This window comes from Lolium perenne, chromosome 1, assembly GCF_019359855.2.
Source record: "Lolium perenne isolate Kyuss_39 chromosome 1, Kyuss_2.0, whole genome shotgun sequence".
Lineage (NCBI taxonomy): Eukaryota > Viridiplantae > Streptophyta > Magnoliopsida > Poales > Poaceae > Lolium > Lolium perenne.
In genome coordinates, this window is record NC_067244.2 from 176,317,512 (window position 1) to 176,339,249 (window position 21,738).

The 21,738-nt window shown below is 41.8% G+C and overlaps 1 protein-coding gene and 1 long non-coding RNA gene across 2 annotated transcripts; both read left to right on the forward strand.

The window, feature by feature from the left end:
- Positions 1 to 12,471: 12,471 nt before the first annotated feature.
- LOC127335266 (uncharacterized) lies at positions 12,472 to 13,948 on the forward strand. The gene is made up of 3 exons (XR_011745041.1): positions 12,472 to 12,723; positions 12,924 to 12,998; positions 13,513 to 13,948. It is a non-coding gene; the product is annotated as an uncharacterized lncRNA (long non-coding RNA).
- Positions 13,949 to 16,000: 2,052 nt separating this feature from the next.
- LOC127313784 (uncharacterized) lies at positions 16,001 to 19,303 on the forward strand. The gene is made up of 5 exons (XM_051344254.1): positions 16,001 to 16,222; positions 16,930 to 17,811; positions 17,898 to 18,053; positions 18,133 to 18,427; positions 18,881 to 19,303. Exons 2-4 carry the CDS (start codon positions 17,122 to 17,124, stop codon positions 18,421 to 18,423), a joined length of 1,137 nt encoding a protein of 378 aa, XP_051200214.1. The 5' UTR covers positions 16,001 to 16,222; positions 16,930 to 17,121; the 3' UTR covers positions 18,424 to 18,427; positions 18,881 to 19,303.
- Positions 19,304 to 21,738: the final 2,435 nt, after the last annotated feature.

Sequence of the window (21,738 nt, forward strand, 5' to 3'; positions counted from 1 at the left end):
TGCGCGGCAGTTTTGCGTGCCAACACAATTGGCGACTCCGCTGGGGACGAAGCATCGAGCGGTCTTCAGCCTGTTCTTGCTACGTAGAGGGCGTCATCAAGAGGCTGCAATCTACAAAGGTAACATGAATTCTCAATATTTTTATGTAGATGCAAATAACTCTTATGTTAATATTGCTAGATCCTATGATATATCTACTGTATCGGCTAGCCCTAGTTCTCACTATGTGCAAACACCGATGCAAAATAATCTACATGCTTCAGATTTTTATAATTTCAGCAACTTGCAACATGTATACTCGAATTCTCATGCTTCGGCAACCCCAGAAGTCCATATGCCGATGAACAACGCGATGAATTCAGTTAATCAATATGAAACACCCAATGCCATAAATTTCAATAACATGCAAAATAGTGTTTCACCCTTTTATTCATCGGTAAATAACTTGCAGTATGTTAGTTCACCTTCACACATGCCGATGGATGCAAAAATTGACCATGTTACTACTAGCTATTTAGGTAATTACTCTCAGCCATCATATGCTACACCTTATGTTACTAACTTTTCAGCACCATATGCAACTGGCGATAATCATAATTCGGCTACTCACCTTCATAATGATTACAGCCGAATAAATGAAAGTTCAATTGGAGCTCATGTGCCTTCGTGTAATATTGTAGCATATGACACACCCCCTACAGAATTGCGAAATTTCGGTAATACCCAATTGTCATTGCCGAAAAATACTGAGACATATGAGGGACGATCAGCAGAAGAGTGGAATGATATATATCTGAAATCTTGTGAAAATCTTGCAAAAAAGCTTCTCGAAGTTAGAGCTATGCGAGCCAACCAGCAGATAAATGTTGACTCAGTCAGTACCGCAAATTCGGCTAAGGACGGGTTGGACAATTCATGTGCCGAGTCCAATCAACAAATTATGATTGACGCATCTACCACGACCGACTTAGTTCAAGCTAAATTAAATTTGGGTAAAGCCAAGTCGGACACACACACCAAGTTTGTCAAGCAGGTGGATACAAGCTTTGTTGATCAAGAACATGGTGAGTGTGAAACAATTGTGCTTGATTTTTCTGGATGTAAGGAACCTTTTATGTTGCCCTATGAATTTCGTGCCAAAGAAATTGATGAGCATCAACAAGAAGAAAATATGGCCGAACCATCTCTGGTTGAAGAAGAGCATCTAAGTGAAGAGACACAAGATTCGGAAAAGAAGGAAGGCAAGACGTTGGAAAATCATCAAGAAGCGGAGCAATATAATGTTCAGACCAAGTCTACCAGTGGAAAGAATATGGTCATTGATGATAATGCTCCTCTGAAGATGATCATGCCAAAAGATCCAGAAGTACGAGTTTCAAATGTCAATGAAAGAAAGACACAATCAGTTCCAAGATCAAAGTCGACGGTTAAGCATTTGTTGGACAAATACACTTCACGCAAGTCCAAGAATGTGTTTAATCGGCTTGGAGGTAATAACCGGCTTGGAGGTAATAAGCGTCGTAGGTCTCCTACTCGACCCGGGGGGCATGTACGCTGGCGAGAAAATTCGTATAACCAGCAGTCTTATTTTCCAATGGCGCGGACATATTGGAGTTGTGCACCTCCTACATATCCTCAGTTTCCACCACGGGATGTTATTCCTTGGGCACCATATCTTACAAATTCAGCAAGTTATTTCCAGGCAGAATTTATTCGGCCGAGGCCTATCTTCAGACGACACTTTCATGAGAAAAAGGCTCGGTTTACTCACGAAGCTAGGTCAGATGCTGCCATTATGATTAGAGGAAGCCGATCACAGGAATACAATGTAGGCGGTAAAAAATACGTTGGTGATCGTAAACTTGCATGGGTGCCTGTGAGGTCTGCTGGAACTAAAGCTAGTAGTACCATCGCGAGTCAGCCTCCAACAAATTCAAATGGAACTGATGCTGACCATTGTGTGAAGTCGGGAGAAACAAAAGTATCTGACATTAGCTGTGGTGTACAACAACATGGGTCTGGTCGTGTTGAGAAGGATGGTATTTTGGAGATGAACGGCAAAGGTAGCAATAGCCATGCAGAAAGTACTTTTACACATGATGGATCCATGCATGGCTGCACTAATAGTATTACAGCCAAAAGTACTGGTTTGCATGCTGATTTGATGCCTAACGTCGATACACATTCAGAGAAGCATGTTGTACGTCGCAGTGCTGGTGAGCGTGAGCCAACTGATGCATCTACTGATATATCCGTGAATGGCAATAGGAGATCTGAGGCTGGTGGTAAACAACGGAAGTACAGAGAGTTTCCATCAAATGCGCCAGTATGTCAGCACATGTCAGGAAACTTCAGTGTTGATGGAGTAGGTTGTGGTTCAGTTCAAGGAAAAGCTGCCGGTAGAGAAGGGAAACATGCAAATTATACACTCGTTGCATCCTCCAGTACAAGTACAAGTCAGATGTCTGAATCGGCCAACACTCTTGCCGTTTCAGCTTTGAGAAGCAATAGTTCTGGGACGTCGCAGCCAATGGTTTTCAGATACAGTGCTAGTACACCTGCGCAACGCTGGAATTCAAGGAGTGGAGGCAACCGGAGAGTTGCAGCTAGCGACGTATTTGATCAGCAGAGGTTGTTTTTGGCCAAGGAAAAAATGTTTGCCCCGCAGGCATCAGTAAGTCAGTACAGGCCGAGAAACTCCCGACGCAACAGAATCATATCAGTTGCACCGGGTACTAAACCAGGAACTCGGTGGTGTCCGATAGGGCTTTCACACACTCAGAAACGCCGGGTACAGAGGCTGCGAGCATTGGAGATCAAAGAAGAGATAACTGAGAAAGAGCTCGAAGAGTGGTTCCATAGAGGCAGACCGATGGTTCCTCTAAAACTGATTTGGAAGAAGAAGCACATCATGGCAGATAAAAATAGAAATGCCGATGACATAGTTGCTGATAGAATTTCAGATAATTTTAGAGATGCAGCTACTCAAATGGATGTTCATCAAGGCGGGTAATCCAGCCTGCATGATGTTGACTTAAGCATCAGTTGATTTGCAACACGGTTAGGTACTATGTTTGATTGATGCTCGTATTAAGTGGCCACAAAGTAGTACCGGGGATTATCGTTCCGGAAGAGCGATATGCATGAAAAAAGACGGCAGGAAGGAGTATATCATGGCATGCTTAATTCGTCGACACTAAAGCACGGTACGTGTTTATCTAAAAGTTATGGTTGACTTTATATTATGCATGTACCAAGTTTCGGACTTATCTACTTTCTAGTACATGTGTGATAGTTTTCCAAGCCGACGTGATTAAATATATGATTTCACAACCGATTTCTAGTGATAGGATTAGAAAGTGGGCCTATCACTATTATAATATGATTTATCGTATGAATCGTTGCGTGCTATGAAAGGTAAATTATCGCCGATTCTATTTTGATCATTGGGCTAAGGATGAGGAAAATAGTATTTATGTTGGTTTTACCATGACAACTTTATTTTGGTGGATCGGTTTGTACAGATATGGCGTCGGCAATGTTTAATTTCCTCTAACAATATAGTTTATGAAACATCGGTCCATTTGAAATATCCTTATACTAATAGCTAAACTGAATATGAGGCTTTATTGTTTGGTTTTCAAATTTTAGTAGACATGGGTGCAATGGAAATTCGCTTCTGGTAGTGCGCCAAAATAAAAGCGAATTCCAATGTTTTAATGAATTAATAAATAGCTATTTCAGCCGATGTTTAGATATAGTCAATATTCCTAGAGAAGATAATGCTAGAGCAATTTTGCACTGCAGGCATCTGGCCGGTTACCACATTAGTAAAAAAAAAAATCATATGAGAAAGGCCGATGTTTGCTGCTATAGAAAACAAATTATCACTGTCGGATGCTACTTTCGGAACAACGAGTAGTTCAGTTCAGAAACTACTTTTGGGACAACGTACGTGCAACTGGTTCTGGTTGCTAGCGGTACATTACAAATAAGGTTCAGTGCATGATGCGGCTGGTTAGTATAGTTCAGCAACTAGTAGTACATGGTAATCATGATTCGGTTTATGATTCCCAAATAACCGAGTTAGCAAATAATTTAGAGGCATGTGATTACAAAGTTCCACTTATAACTTTTTAAAGGATCCAAGTCGGACAGGTGAGAGGAATATTCGGGGACAATCTTAAAAATATACTTTGTTGAATGACTAAATTGTATCGCTGAATATGGTGCTACTTATTGTTCAATTGCTCGGATTCCGATCAATTTAGATTAGGAATGACTGAAGTGCATGAACAAATATGCAAAGCACACCAGTCGGCTCAAGAGATGTGATCGTTAAAATAGTGGATTGGCCGACATTGTTAGGAAGTTGCTGCAGGAAATCCATATTTTGTGCAATCTTTGTAGGGAGAGAAATTGCTAAAAGCTATGAATGAAAAAATACTTGAAAATGTATTGTCCTAGCATGTGGTAAGAGGCTTGAAGAGATTATGGCCGATACATTATTAAAACTAAATTGCCCCTAAGAAAAATCTGGCCGATATCTTGGTTGAAGTATCGCCCTAAGAAAAAATTGGCAGGTGTGTTCTTTCCACATCGCCCTAAGAAATTACATGGCTGGTGAAGTTGTCAACATCGTCCTAAGGTATTGTTTTACTATAGTGTTTTTGATAAATACAATTGTACCAAAAACAGGGGGGCATGTGTTGAATACATAATTTGGCTACTAAGTATTTATGGGCCAAATTGAGTTTGGTTAAATTACTAAGATAGATATTTGGACTTCATGTTTAGTTCAAAATGCAGGCGTAATAAGATCCCAATACGAATGTTGCAGCGGAGGATCTAGCCTAATAAATTATTTATTCAGGACAAGGATGTGATGCTTTGCATGATTAAATGGCCAAATTGAAGATGTAATTTGGCTAGTAAGTTTCTATAATGGATCAAATTAATGTAATAGTCGATCCAGTTGATCAGTTAGTACTTTGTTTAAGAATTGTTAACAGGGATTTGCATGGACAAGAAGCTAAGAAGCTACGTGGGGCATGTCCTAGCCAGAATCAAGAATATTTTGAGCTACAAGCTGCTGCTACTCAGAACAAAGTTGTAACAAAAGTCAGATGCCAATTTGAAGCTTTGAGGTTGCAAAGGCTATCACGTAATAGCTTTGTGCATTAGGGAAAATGCCACCTGCCCGGTGATACACACAGCACACGACGCCTACAAGGTTATTGTACGTAACATGGTCTAGGCTTTAGAGGTGCTACGTGTTGGAACAGATTAGCAGATTATTTGGCAGGTGTGGATTTGTACGTGACCGAATCAAAGAAGGACCTGATCGGTTTCAGTTTTGGAAGTTTTCTTCTTGTACGTCAAGTTAGATCCCGTACGCGAAGTCCAGCACCTATATAGACCTATATATACAGGTCGTGGCCGATTGAAGAGGGGATCCAATCGATATATCAAATACATCTACTTTTTACTGTTCGTTTCTTTTATCGTTTTTCTTTGTCATGCTCTAGCAACTCTAGGGTTTGGTTCATCTTTGCCGTTTTGCGTTGAAAAACGGTCGTCTCTCCTCTCCAAAATTGAGGTTCCTTTGTTGCTTTGCCGGAAAAGCAATCGTTCGTCGTCACGAAAGTACGACGGTTATCCTAGTGTTGCGCGGCAGTTTTGCGTGCCAACAGCAATATTCTCGGAATTCGACGAAACGAAGACCAAAGATCATAATTCACCGAGACGGACCAGGACACCGAAGGGGAGTCAGAGGGGAGGCCTGGGGCCCCCACACCATAGGGCCGCGCGGGCCAGCCCCTGGCCGCGCCGGCCTATGGGGAGGGCGCCCTGGCGCCCCTCCGACTCCGCCTCTTCGCCTATTTAAGCCCTTTCGACCTAAAAACGCGATACCAATTGACGAAGTCGCCAGGAACCCTCCAGAACGTCGCCACATCGCGAAACTCCGTCTCGGGAGCCAGAAGTCTCCGTTCTGGCACTCCGCCGGGACGGGGAATTGGAGGAGATCATCGCCGCCATCACCACCGACGCCTCTACATCAACCAGCCATGTTTCCCCCATCCATGTGTGAGTAATTCCCCCGCTGTAGGCTGAAGGGGATGGTAGGGATTGGATGAGATTGGTCATGTAATAGTGTAAGATTGTTAGGGCATAGTGCCTAGTGTCCGTAATTGGTACTTTGATGATATTATTGCAACTTGTTATGCTTAATGCTTGTCACTAGGGCCCGAGTGCCATGATCTCAGATCTGAACATGTTATTGTTTCATCATGATATTCATTGTTTATGGTCTTACCTGCAAGTTGTATACACATGTCGCTGTCCGGAACCAATGGCCCCGAAGTGACAGAAATCGGGACAACCGGAGGGGATGGTAGTGATGTGAGGATCACATGTGTTCACGGAGTGTTAATGCTTTGCTCCGGTACTCTATTAAAAGGAGTACCTTAATATCCAGTAGATTCCCTTGAGGCCCGGCTGCCACCGGCTGGTAGGACAAAAGATGTTGTGCAAGTTTCTCATTGCGAGCACGTACGACTATAATTGGAACACATGCCTATTGATTGCTTTGTACTTAGACACCGTTTTATTATTATCTGCAAATGCCCTACTTGATTGTTACATGAGTTTCTCTCATCCATGCAACGCCCGTTATCCGTCCCCGTGCCTACAGTATTTTAATCCTGATGTTTACTATATTCACTACTGCTGTCTCTGTTACTCTGCTGCTGTTATTTCACTACTGCTACTGCTATAAAACTGTTACTACTGATAAACTCTTGTGAGCAAGTCTGTTTCCAGGTGCAGCTGAATTGACAACTCCGTTGTTAAGGCTTTCAAGTATTCTTTGTCTCCCCTTGTGTCGAATCAATAAATTGGGTTTTACTACCCGCGAAGACTGCTGCGATCCCCTATACTTGTGGGTTATCAAGACTGTTTTCTGGCGCCGTTGCCGGGGAGGCATAGCTCTACTCATAAGTTCACCTGGGGAGTACACTCTACCTCTCTCTCTGTTTTATTTTATTTTGTTTTGCTTAGTTTACTTTTGTCTAGTTTATTTGTGCTTAGTTTATTTCCGTCTAGTATTATTTTGCCTAGTTTACTTTTGTTTTTGTTTTGTTTTACTTTCCTCATATACCCAAAAATCCATAAAAATTTGAAAAACCGAAAAATTAAAAACTGTTGCTATGGGAGAACCTACAACCTACTTGGAGCTTATAGAATATTATAATAATTATAGAGAATCAAGAGCGGGAAAAGTGATGAGTGCTGTGATAGAAAAATTGAATACAATTGCTAAAATCTTGCTTAAACGCCATGATATAAACTGTTGCTCTCAACAGGACACTAAACATCTTAAATTTCAATGTGGCTTTAGTGAGGAATTTTTAATTAAGAACTATAATCGGAATAGCTATATTCATTTTGGGTTTGAAGAGGTAGAACAATTTGTCATATTTATGGGAGCCTCTGAGATAGAATCCTTCATGGTTAAAAATTATGAAACTTGTGTTGTTTGTAAGGACCTTAAAGATTATGTCTCTTCTATCCTTAATTTTTGCAATGAAAGTTACACTGATAATCCTTATATCATTGATTATAAAGAGAGACTCATTAATGCACAAGAATGCACTCACAATTTGCAGGAACCAGTGGAAGAAGAAATTGATGAACCTGAAAGCTCATTGGATGAAAAAGAGGAGGAAATTGATGAACCTGAAAGCTCATTGGATGAAAAAGAAGAGGAGAGTGATGAACAAAAGGAGGAAGAATAGATTAGCTACCCATGCCAACCTTCTAATGAGAGTAACTCTTTATCTCTTACACTATTTGATTGTCCTCCATGCTTACCAAAGGAGGATGAATGTTATATTCATGTGGATTCTCTTGAAATATTCCCTATGAGTAAAACTTGTGAGAATAATTATGCTACTGTTATCTATGATAATCCATGCTACTTTGATAAATCTTATGATAATGCTTTGTTTGTGCCTGATGTCGAAATGCATGGTACTAAAGAGTTTTGCTTGGCAAATGTTTATGATAAATCTCTAGATGATGGTCCTATGTTACTTGATAATATTAATTGTACTACTAATGAAAATGGGATTGGAAAGGTCTTGACTTTATCTAGGAGTCTCATATCTCTTGAGATTGATCAATCATCTTATTATATTATTGATAAAAGTGGATTTGAAAGTTTTAATCCCGCTATTTTTGAGCTTGATAAAAATTATATGTTTATGGATCATGAGAAATATGCTGCATGTGATAGTTATATTGTTGAGTTTATCCATGAAGCTACTGAAAATTATTATGAGAGAGGAAAATATGGTTGTAGAAATTTGCATGGTACTAAAACACCTCTCTATATGCTGAAAATTTTGAATTTACTCTTGTTTTACCTTCTTATGCTTGTCACTTTGTTCTTCATGAATTTATTTGTGTACAAGATTCCTATGCATAGGAAGTGGGTTAGACTTAAATGTGTTTTGAATTTGCTTTTTGATGCTCTCTTTTGCTTCAACTCTTATTTCTTGCGAGTGCATCATCAAAATTGCTGAGCCCATCTTAATGGCTATAAAGAAAGCACTTCTTGGGAGATAACCCATATGTTTATTTTGCTACTGTTTTGTTGAGTCTTGGAAGTTGTTACTACTATAGCAACCTCTCCTTATCTTTATTTTATTGCAATGTTGTGCCAAGTGACGCCTCTAATCGAAGGTTGATGCTAGATTTGGATTTCTGCGCAGAAACAGATTTCTATCTGTCACGAATCTAGGCTGTTTTCTTTGTAGGTAACTCAGAAAAATATGCCAATTTACGTGCGTGTTCCTCAGATATGTACGCAACTTTCATTAGTTTTGAGTTTTCTGATTTGAGCAACGGAAGTACCTGTTTAAAATTCGTCTTTACTGGCTGTTCTGTTTTGGCAGATTCTGTCTCTGTTTTTTGCATTGTCTCTTGTGGACCTTAAGCAAGGCTTTCTAGACGTGGAGAGCTGTAGCTAATGTTTTATTGAGTACTTGCAATATGTCACTACAGGACCAAGGTGGATTCAAGTTTTTTTTTGAGTATTAACCCCTCTAATGAAGTTTATGAGAAGTTTGGTGTGAAGGAAGTTTTCAAGGGTCAAGAGAGGAGGATGATATATGATCAAGAAGAGTGAAAAGCCTAAGCTTGGGGATGCCCCCGTGGTTCATCCCTGCATATTTCAAGAAGACTCAAGCGTCTAAGCTTGGGGATGCCCAAGGCATCCCCTTCTTCATCAACTTATCAGGTTTCTTCTATTGAAACTATATTTTTATTCGGTCACATCATATGTGCTTTACTTGGAGCGTCTGTTTGTTTTTGTTTATGTTTGAATAAATTGGGATCCAAGCAATCCTTGTGTGGGAGAGAGACACGCTCCGCTTTTTCATATGAACACTGGTGTTCTTAGCTTTATTTTAATGTTCATGGCGGAGTTGAAAACTGCTGCACTTATTGATATTTGGTTGGAAACAGAAAATGCCTCATACTGTCTTGAATAATTTGATACTTGGCAATTATTTTGAGTTCTCAAGTAGATCATGATTAAGCTCTTGCATCATGTAGTTTAAACCTATTAGTGGAGAACTACCGTAGAGCTTGTTGAAATTGGTTTGCATGATTGGTCTCTCTAAGGTCTAGATATTTTCTGGTAAAAGTGTTTGAGCAACAAGGAAGACAGTGTAGAGTTTTATAATGCTTGCAATATGTTCTTATGTAAGTTTTGCTGTACCGGTTCATACTTGTGTTTGCTTCAAACAACCTTGCTAGCCAAAGCCTTGTACTGAGAGGAAATGCTTCTCGTGCATCGAAAACCTTGAGCCAAAACCTATGCCATGTGTGTCCACCATATCTACCTACTATGTGGTATTTCCTGCCATTCCAAGCAAATACTTCATGTGCTACCTTTAAACAATTCAAAAGCTATTATCTCTTATTTGTGTCAATGTTTTATAGCTCATGAGGAAGTATGTGGTGTTTTATCTTTCGATCTTGTCATTTACTTTTGACAGACTTTCACAATGGACTAGTGGCTTCATCCGCTTATCCAATAATTTTGCAAAAAGAGCTGGCGCGGGGTTCCCAGCCCCCAATTAATCAACCTTCATTAATAATTCTCTTCACATGTTTTGCTCTGATTCATCAGTAAGCAACTTAATTTTGCAAATAGACACTCCTTCATGGTATGTGAATGTTAGAAGGCACCCGAGGATTCGGTTAGCCATGGCTTGTGAAAGCAAAAGGTTGGGAGGAGTGTCAACCATAAATAAAACTAAAGTACATGTGTAAACAAAAGAGAAGAGGGATGATCTACCTTGCTGGTAGAGATAACATCCTTCATGGGAGCCGCTCTTGAAAGTCTGGTTGATGAGGTAGTTAGAGTACCCGCTACCATTCGTTGACAACAACAAACACCTCTCAAAACTTTACTTTTATGCTCTCTATATGATTTCAAAACTTGAAAATCTCTAGCACATGATTTAATCCCTGCTTCCCTCTGCGAAGGGCCATTCTTTTACTTTATGTTGAGTCAGTTTACCTACCTCCTTCCATCTTAGAAGCAAACACTTGCGTCAACTGTGCATTGATTCTTACATACTTGCTTATTTGCATTCATCATATTACTTTATGTTGACAATTATCCATGAGATATGCATGTTGAAACTTTAAAGCAACTGCTGAAACTTAAGTCTTCCTTTGTGTTGCTTCGATGCCTTTACTTTGAATCTATTGCTTTATGAGTTAACTCTTGTGCAAGGCTTTTGATGCTTGTCTTGAAAGTACTCTTCATGAAAAGTTTTGCTATATGTTATCTATTTGTTAGCAACTATAGATTATTGCCTTGAGTCACTTCATTCATCTCATGTGCTTTGTAATAGTATGATCAAGGTTATGTAAGTAGCATGTCACTACAGAAATTTTTTTTTTTATCGTTTACCTACTCGAGGACGAGTAGGAACTAAGCTTGGGGATGTTGATACGTCTCCAACGTATCCATAATTCCTGATGTTCCATGCTTGTTTTATGACAATACTTACATGTTTTGCTTGCACTTTATAATGTTTTTATGCGTTTTCCGGAACTAACCTATTAACAAGATGCCACAGTGCCAGTTCCTGTTTTCTGTTGTTTTTGGTTCCAGAAAGGCTGTTCGGGCAATATTCTCGGAATTCGACGAAAGGAAGACCAAAGATCATAATTCACCGAGACGGACCAGGACACCGAAGGGGAGTCAGAGGGGAGGCCTGGGGCCCCCACACCATAGGGCCGCGCGGGCCAGCCCCTGGCCGCGCCGGCCTATGGGGAGGGCGCCCTGGCGCCCCTCCGACTCCGCCTCTTCGCCTATTTAAGCCCTTTCGACCTAAAAACGCGATACCAATTGACGAAGTCGCCAGGAACCCTCCAGAACGCCGCCACATCGCGAAACTCCGTCTCGGGAGCCAGAAGTCTCCGTTCTGGCACTCCGCCGGGACGGGGAATTGGAGGAGATCATCGCCGCCATCACCACCGACGCCTCTACATCAACCAGCCATGTTTCCCCCATCCATGTGTGAGTAATTCCCCCGCTGTAGGCTGAAGGGGATGGTAGGGATTGGATGAGATTGGTCATGTAATAGTGTAAGATTGTTAGGGCATAGTGCCTAGTGTCCGTAATTGGTACTTTGATGATATTGTTGCAACTTGTTATGCTTAATGCTTGTCACTAGGGCCCGAGTGCCATGATCTCAGATCTGAACATGTTATTGTTTCATCATGATATTCATTGTTTATGGTCTTACCTGCAAGTTGTATACACATGTCGCTGTCCGGAACCAATGACCCCGAAGTGACAGAAATCGGGACAACCGGAGGGGATGGTAGTGATGTGAGGATCACATGTGTTCACGGAGTGTTAATGCTTTGCTCCGGTACTCTATTAAAAGGAGTACCTTAATATCCAGTAGATTCCCTTGAGGCCCGGCTGCCACCGGCTGGTAGGACAAAAGATGTTGTGCAAGTTTCTCATTGCGAGCACGTACGACTATAATTGGAACACATGCCTATTGATTGCTTTGTACTTAGACACCGTTTTATTATTATCTGCAAATGCCCTGCTTGATTGTTACATGAGTTTCTCTCATCCATGCAACGCCCGTTATCCGTCCCCGTGCCTACAGTATTTTAATCATGCTGTTTACTATATTCACTACTGCTGTCTCTGTTACTCTGCTGCTGTTATTTCACTACTGCTACTGCTATAAAACTGTTACCTCGATAAACTCTTGCGAGCAAGTCTGTTTCCAGGTGCAGCTGAATTGACAACTCCGTTGTTAAGGCTTTCAAGTATTCTTTGTCTCCCCTTGTGTCGAATCAATAAATTGGGTTTTACTACCCGCGAAGACTGCTGCGATCCCCTATACTTGTGGGTTATCAAGCATCCAACAGGAGATGATCCTGGTGGTAGAGATGACGATACATCAAATGCTGAACGAGATCACACTCAGGGGGAGCAGGAAGAGTATCAAACTGAAAGATCAAGGTGGCCACAAAACCTTAAGGTGTACTCACGGAGACAGAGAGCTGAGGATGATCAAGTGCAAGGGGAGGAAGAAATCTCTTTGAGTCAGAATCCTGACGCTCAAATACAGCCAGATTTACATGACTCAAGTTCAAGTCCCTCTACAAGTGATGGTATAGTTTCTACTCCATTTGATGATCTTGATATCCCTATAGCTCAGAGGAAACAACCTCGCTCCACTACTAGGAAACTGCCATCACATTTGTCCCAATATGATATTTCTAATTATGTCTCATATTCTTCTATGGGACCTCAGTATAGAGCTTTTATTGTTGCACTTGACTCGGCTGTACCCATTCCCCATGATTGGCAGGAAGCGAAGAGGTGCCCCACATGGAGAGATGCCATGCTAGAAGAAATGGCAGCACTTGACAAGAATAACACATGGGTACTTACTACACTTCCTCCTAATAAAAGGGTTGTTGGTTGTAAGTGGGTATTTACGGTAAAACAAAATTCAGAGGGAAAGGTAGAAAGATATAAGGCCAGGTTGGTGGCTAAAGGGTACAGTCAAACATATGGGGTAGATTATGATGAAACTTTTGCACCTATGGCAAAAATGAACACCATCAGGGCGCTCATATCGATAGCAGCAAATAATAAGTGGAAGTTGTACCAAATGGATGTTAAAAATGCTTTTCTTCATGGGGACTTATATGAAGAAGTGTATATGGAAATTCCACCAGGTTTTGGTAGTAAAGAAACTGAAGGCAAGGTGTGTAAATTAAAGAAATCCTTGTATGGGCTTAAACAATCACCTAGAGCCTGGTTTGGGAGGTTTAGAAATGAAGTGTGCAAGCTGGGCTATCGACAGAGCAATGCAGATCATACTTTATTTTTTAAGCGCCATAATGACAAGGTTACCATTCTGGTTGTTTATGTTGATGACATTGTAATTACAGGTGATGATGATGAAGAAATATCGAGGTTAAAGAAGGCATTGGCATGTTCATTTGAAGTCAAAGACCTGGGATACCTTCACTACTTTCTTGGGATTGAGGTTGTTTATGGTGCACAAGGTATTTATCTCTCTCAAAGGAAGTATGTACTTGATTTACTTGCTGAGACTGAAATGTTAGAGTGTAGACCAGCACCCACACCTGTTGAGCAAAATCTTCGAATATTAGCGGATTCTGGTGAGTCAGTGGACAAAGGTAGATATCAAAGATTAGTGGGGCGCTTAATTTATTTATCACATACTAGACCAGACATTGCATATGCGGTTAGTATTGTGAGCAGATACATGCATGACCCTAGAACCAGCCACTTGGATGCTGTATACAGAATTTTAAGGTATCTAAAAGGGTGCCCGGGTAAAGGAATTTTATTTTCTAATTATGGGCATCTTAAAATAGAAGGATATACTGATGCTGATTGGGCTGGATGTCTAGACGATAGAAAGTCAACCGCTGGCTATTGCATGTTTTTGGGTGGAAATTTAGTTAGCTGGCGGAGTAAAAAGCAGAGTGTAGTTGCACGTTCAACAGCTGAAGCTGAGTTTAGATCTATGGCATCAGGTTTATGTGAACTGATGTGGTTGAGGATACTATTGTCAGAGCTTGGACTGCTTGTTAACGTACCCATTTGCTTGTACTGTGATAACCAAGCTGCTATTAACATAGGATATGTTTGGTTCATGCCCCGTCTTGCCCTACCAATTCGCGGGCGTGACCAAATTTTTGGCGAACGAATCGGCCGCCCTCGTCTCGCCCAGGATTTGGCTGAAAAATGAACTGCAGCGCACACTTCGGCATGGGCTAGCCAAAATATTGGAAGCCAACCAAACAGGATTAGTAGACTATGGGCTTGCCAACTTTTTGGTAAGGCTGTCGTTGGCTCAAAACCAAACGTATCCATAGTTCACAATCCGGTTCATCATGATCGAACTAAGCATGTCGAGATAGATAGGCACTTTATTAAGGAGAAACTGGATAAAGGTGTACTCAAAATTACTTATGTTAGGTCATCAGATCAACTAGCAGATATCTTGACAAAAGGTGTGAGTGTGGTATCATTTGTAAATATTTGTAGCAAGATGAGGCTCATTGACATCTTCACCTCATCTTGAGGGGGAGTGTTGGTGTACTTATGTGTAATACTAGAAGTATAGGAGGGTGGAATTGTAAAAGGTACTTTGTATATTTGTAACCAGTGAGGAATAGAGAGAGATGAGAAGTTCCAGAAAAATCTACAATCCCCATCGAGTGGTCCTGTAGCTCTGGTGGTATCCAGTGATAACGACATATACTTTTTGTACGTTATTAACACATCGCTGGAAAAAATACTGCAACAATACTACAATGGCATGAAAGCTTTGCTACGAATAGGGAGGGTATGCTGCAATGGAGGGTATACTACAATTGCATTTTAATGATATCCGATGAGAACGCTGCTACACGTACGACCATGTACATCCCATACTTGTACTCCGTACATCAAATCAGGCCGTGGGCATCTCAAGGTGCAGAGACGAGTCGTATGCACATCGGACAAGTAAGGTCGTATGCACAGCAGCTTCGATCCGACAATAAGTCGAACCGCACTTGAAGCGAAGCGGGGAGGCTGCAGGGGACCCAGTTTCTTTTTTTTGAGAATAAAGAGCATATATTCATTCAAACAAGAACAAGTACAGATTTAGCACAAGATCGAAGTCGAACACAGGAACAAGCAAGAAGGAAGAAGAGAACACCAGGAAGAACCACACATCTAAACCAACAGAAGGAGCAGCAAGAGCCCCTAGCCAAAGGCGTTTTGAACCGCTGCAACCACCAGCTACAAAGCTGGATCTAAGACGATGAACGATCATCGGTCGGCACGACGCGCCGAGCTCGCGCCACTCCAGGTCCAGGCCTCCAAACAGGCGCCCGAGACCACCACCATCAAGCCACCATCCCGCTCCTGGGTCACCTTCTCCTCCCGGCATCCAGCGTCCAAGCACCCTCCAGAACACGTACCTCAGTAGCCTCGCGTCGTCGGTGGAGGAAACGGCGGCACGTCGACCGAAGGCCCGAGGACGGGATCCCCACCAGGCGAAGACGGCCCCGTCGCTACGCCATCCACGCGGGGGAACTCCGACAGATCCATCACCGCTACACACAGCACCGGCGAGGAGGAGCTGGATCCGCGGAGACCAAGAGGCTGACCACGCCGACGCCGCTCCTACTCGGACGCCGCCGCCAGCCACCAACGTCCACGCCCTATTTACAAGCCGGACACCAGATCCGCGGTTCCCCCCCTCTCCCACCGCCACAGCGGATGGAGGAGAGGGGGAGAACCGACGGCGGCGCCGGAGAAACGGGGGGGAACGACCGACGACTCTCAAAATCGCCTCTCTCGACTGTAGCACGGGAGAGGGGATAACTCACGGGCGATTTAGGAGCCTTAGCAGGGGACCCAGTTTCGATCTTCGGCTTCGGCTGCTCGCAAGCACCTGGCCGCCTGCTCGGCAATCGGTATCCACTCGCCGGCCGCCGCCGCATTCTCTCAGTTGGGTCGGCCCGGCGCAGTGCTGCCTCTCCACGACCAGCGCAGGCGGCCGCAGCGGGAGGAGGTGACGGGAACCCGGCAAGCGCCGGGAACAGGAAGAGGTCCGAGGCAGCCGCCAAACCCTAGGTGAGGCCCGCTTGTCTTTCGCTTTCGCCTGCTAGCTTCGGCTTGGCTCCGTGTCGTTGCTCCTTGTATGCTCGCTCCGCCCGCGCTATTGCGACACCTTCGGGTGCGATTCGTATGTTGTGATGTTTCGACGATGTCTTTGGGGATTTTAGGCTAGTATGTGCTGTAATTTTACGCCATTTGCCTGCTTCAGTTTTGCAAAACAAGCCAACACAGTCTATCTCGGGTTAGTGTACGTAATTGTGTAGATGGCTCAGTTAACCAGGATTTACAAGAGGCCAAGGATTTAGACATGTGTGCCCTCTGCCCCTCTTGTAGGTAACCAGAAATTAGAGCAATGGCATCTTCAGTGGCCCAGTTCACCTGCATGTACAGATTGTTTAGCCGAGAACCGTAATCTTAATCATGTGACAGAATTTGTAGCAGCAATGTGGTGCACATTGCGTTGAGATGCCCAATCAATTATAGTGGTGCCACTTAACCTTTTCCTATGAACTGTGGTGGTAGATGCCAAATTCCTCATATGGCAATATTTCCTTAATCATTTATTGTGTACTACTCCTATATCTTTTAGTTTCGGTAGGATATCATTTCAAGAACCGGAATCTATCCAATTACGGATTGTCTACTTTTGCCCTATGTCTAATGGACATGTTATGATGTGTGGCATGTTATAGACTTGTAAGTTGCTTTATCGCACCTCGCAGGTTCTCACAGTAGAAGTGTACCAAATGGACCACAGGCGTTCCTCGAGGAAAATATGTAAATCTGTCGCACATGAAGATTTCATCAGCAATCTGCCAGATGGCCTCAAGGACAAAATTCTTTGCTGTCTGCCAATAAAAGAAGCTGTTGCAACTTGCCTCTTGTCAAGGAATTGAAGGTACACATGGACTTCAATGACCGAACTGATGTTCAGGGGAGATGATTTTACTTCAGAAAATGGCAATGCAAATGATGACAAATCCAGGTTTCTTAAGTTCACTGACATGTTTCTGTCCCTTCACGATGGCCCAATTCTTAAGTTTGGACTGAATACAAAAGACGTTCAAATATACGCTGGAGGACACATCTATCGTTGGATGCTCATTCTTTCAAGAAAGAGAATTAAGGAACTTCAGATTCGAACACCTATGCGGGGCTGTTACAAGATCCCTTCTTCTTTTTTCTCCTGTCATGAGCTGGAATCTGTGTACCTGTGTTTTTGTAGGCTGACAACTTCACAGCTGCCACTGCTATCGAAAGGCTTCAAACAATTGCATACTCTTCATCTGGAATGCTGCTATATTCTTGGAGGAAACAATTTTGGGGATTTAGTAGCTAGTTGCCCAAATTTAAATAAGCTTATTCTCAATAGAATTTATAGCTTAGCCGATATCAATATTCATTCAACAAAGCTCAAGATGCTAACACTTGATGGCCATTTTAAGCACCTCAATCTGCATACTCCATATCTTACTTCGGCGGTCATCAAACTGAGACCTCTCCCTAGTGATGCTTCGAAGATCAGATGCAACTTCAATTTTTCTCAATTTATTGCTTCTCTTTCTGATGTTGAAAGTATTTCATATCTTGGGCCAATACTTGAGGTAAAAATCTGTGATATGCCGGTTTTCCTTGGTGCTTGTTATTTCACAGTTGGTATTTTGTTTATGGACCTGTTGCTATTTTACAGCGTGCAGAACATGAATTCTTGGTTCTCAAGCTGCCGAAATCATTCAACAGGCTAAAAAGGATAAGCCTGAACTTAGATCTTGGTAATCTGAAGGAAGCAAATCTTGCTCTCTGCTTATTTCAGCATGCGCCGTACCTGCAGTTTATTAATGTGCAGGTGAATTCAGTAAATCTTTGACTTGCTACACATTATAAAAATCCATAGCTCTTGTTAATTTACAGTTTGTACTTTTCAGCTCACTTCCAATGAGCCCATAGTACCCGCAGTGCATTTCTGGGAATCAATAGACCGTCACGTCTGTCTCTTCCAGAATGTTCGTGCAGTTGGTATGATCAACTTTACTGGCTCCGGTGCAGAGCTAGGCTTCTTGAAACTTATACTTGAAGATGCACCAATGCTAAAAAGAGCGTTCATAAACGACAACGGAAAATTGGGAAAAGATGACCTCAAGAACCTCCTGAAGTTGAGAAGAGCATCGAAGGATGCAGAAATAGTGATTTTTTCAGGCTCGGTTCCACCACTCTGAAAAGGTGCAAGCCCATTCTTTTTTGTGTAGGAACAATATATGCACATTTCTATTTCACCTGTCTATTCTGTTACTTGCAAAACCTTAGTTTTTTTTTTTACATAAAGGAGGCCTGACCTTGGCATCGACTGGTGCACGCAGCCACATGCAAAAACTTAGGTTTAGTTTTCGTTAGAATAGTTTGAGTTTTATGTAAACAAAAACTGCAGTCAATTTATTTGGAAATATCGGTATCCTCTTCAGCAAATCAAAACGTTGCGCCCGGGACATCACTTCTTTTTCGCCATTTGGGCGTAATATTTGAAATTTAGTGATTAGTGATACTATTTAATCAGCCAATTTCAGGTTATTTTGGGATAGTGTGCACAAGGAGAATTCGGAGCACCGACATGTTCGTAGAAGATGATCCTATTAAATAATTGTTCGTCCCATTATGTAATATTATGCTCTTGTGCAGGTAAATTTGCCACCCCTAAAGTTTTCTCTGATGCATAGTTTCTAGTCCAATCTCTGAAGGAACAAGTCCTGACCACATAGCAGTTATCAAACTCATGTTTGGAGCTTCACAGAGCTACTAATTTCTTTCAGTGTGATCTTGTATGACGTTATCTCTGAATATTTTCGTACTTCCGATACTGAAGTTATCTTGTAGTCCTACTGAAAACAAAGTTGTCTCTACAAGAGTTGCTTGCTTGTTGTGTCAAGGTTCAGAAAATATTTCCAGTGTTTCGAGGTAAGATCATTAGGTAGTCAGGTTTTTCTCTTTCAGAACCTTGATGAAGTTGATATGATCAACTTAACCGGTTGCTAGTAGGAATATCTGGCACAGAACCTTGATGTAGTTCATACGATCAACATTACTCACCCCTGTCTAAGCTAAGCTCTGGAGACTTATACTTGTGGATGCACCGTGCTAAGTAAGTGCAAATAAGAGACATTGGAAAATTGGAGAAAACAGCCCTCGTGAAGACGAGAAGGCCGTTCAAGGATAAGTTCAGCAGTTAATGAATAATATGAATATTATGTCCATTTTATGGTGATATTTATGTCACAAACAACACCTGGGAGTTTCTCGTTTTAAGCATTGCTCCCTTTTACCTTGTTGGGTCGTACTAGAAATTTGGCCCCATTTCACTAGTCAATGTCAACTTGTTTAATTGCTTGGGTGTGATGAGCAGAAGGACGACCCGAAAGACGTTTTTACCTAACCTGATTGACCTGACTACTTTTGTATACTAATTTTGTACACCTTTACCGGAGAAAAGCGTGCAGGTTTTGGGTTAAACTCATACGTTGCATCGGACACTTTAATTTGTAAACAAGCTGAGCGTGTTGACTCTGACTCTTATCTTAAAGTTTATGAAGGCAGCCCTGCTAATTGTTCTGGTCAACTTTGTTGCCCGTAAAAAAAATCTGCATCTGCTGTTTTCTCAAGGGTAGGATCAAGTCTGATGTCTGAATGAGAAAGACAAAGACTTCGGGAACAGTCAACAAACTCGTGGTTTGAATTTGGGACGCTTCGACGGTTCCACCTCTCTTGTTCAGTGTGATCTCGTAAGATATGAGCTGTGAACTGCAAGTACTACGGGGTACTACCGTACTATGTGCTATAGCAGTGCAAGAAAACGACAAGATAGCTAGTTCCAATATGATAGCATCGTTCTTTGTAACGATCAAGACTGGCAAGTCCATTAGTCCAAACAGTTGTCCATGTACCAGTAGAAGATTCAGCAGCTACTGCAGCCCCTGCTTCTTCCGGCGGAACCCCAAGCTATTACTCGGAATGCTGTCAAGATATCAGTATCCTTGGTTTCATACTCCGGGGTGTAGTAAGTCAATTTATAATCTTTAACACCAGCTTGAAATCCAACACTTGCTTTAGTTTCTGTTTGTGGTGACATAAGTCCCTCCCTACAACTCTTGAATTAAGAATTCTCACACTAGCAGGGTCTACTCGATGTGAATTAGGCGTAAATCCAACTTTAGAAAAAATCTCGTAAATCAAAAAGGATATTCAATTAATATAATATCAACTCATTAAAGAAAATTGAGGGCATACTTAAGTTAATGAAGATGTTTCATTCATATATACTGTACACTCTGTGTATCTTCTATCCTACAGGAATTCCGTTATAGGAATTCAATTGGAATTGAGTTGTTGTTACGGTAAGTTAACACGGTTCATTATTAAACCATTTGGATTTGATTTACCAAATCCTTCATTATTGTATACTCTTTGATAGATATAGGGCAACCCAAATCAATTCCTAATTCTTATTTTACAAGTTATTAATAGGCTCCTTTCTTATTTTGAGTGCAAATACCTAAGTAAATACTAAGAAAATTCTCTGTTGACAACAATCTATGCTTCAGAGTAGTATTTGTATATCGAAGTCCTAGATAGGAAAGTAGAGTAGGCACGGATCTTTGATTGCTGAAGTTGACACCATCACTATAGGAATGGCGCGCTACGCCGATGGCTCCGAGCCCTCGGCATAGCCTTAAAAAGCCGTCGGCGTAGGCTATGCCGAGGACAGCCCTCGCCATAGCTCCTCCGGCAAGATCCGCCTCGGCAGAGCCACGTGTGCCGTCGGTGTAGACCCGGCTCTCGGCGTAGCTGTGATACGCCGACGGTGACCATCGGCGTCTAGGCCGTCGGCGCAGGCCACACCGTCCCGTCTGTTAACTTCAAAAAAAATCAATTTTTTTTCAAATGTTCTTAGTCTCTCACATGGATCATTTTAATTATAACACTACACTTAATCTTAGGTCAAGTTAACCTTCATAGTCAAACTTCTCACCCGCTCACCCATCCTCACACTACTCCGCGTCTCCACCCCCACCACGCTTAACATCTTGGTTCCTTCCGGTTGAATTTCTATCTTCTTCACGAAACATTGCTGATAATACTACCATATCAATCATATTAACCCCTAGATCATGATATCACAACTCTTTATTATTTTGAATTTAAATAATTATTTAAATAAGCATCAATGGTTGAGTAATAATAATCTCTACCAAGGATGCAATTAGTTTTTAAAAAAAAAATATAAAATCCTGAATTTCTGGCAAAAATAAAAATCTTCCTGCTTTCATATTTCCATTTGAAATTTTGAGAATCTAAAAATTGGCTAACCAAGTAGTCCCCGGTGAATTCGGAACTAACTTTTTCCCATGATCATTTTAATATATTATACGTTTTTTCCGACTTCATATGCAACCAGAAAAGTCGTTTTACCGATACATCACGCAATTTTGCAAAAAAAAAATCGAAATTCTTTTTTGTTAAATTCTCTTGCAACTAGATGACAT

Bases quoted from the DNA above. Each gene is read 5' to 3' on its own strand.
- LOC127313784 (XM_051344254.1), top strand. From the start codon at position 17,122: ATGACCGAACTGATGTTCAGGGGAGATGATTTTACTTCAGAAAATGGC. The intron at 17,812-17,897 runs GTAAAAATCTGT...GCTATTTTACAG, and splicing joins ATCTTGGGCCAATACTTGAG to CGTGCAGAACATGAATTCTT. The intron at 18,054-18,132 runs GTGAATTCAGTA...TGTACTTTTCAG, and splicing joins TGCAGTTTATTAATGTGCAG to CTCACTTCCAATGAGCCCAT.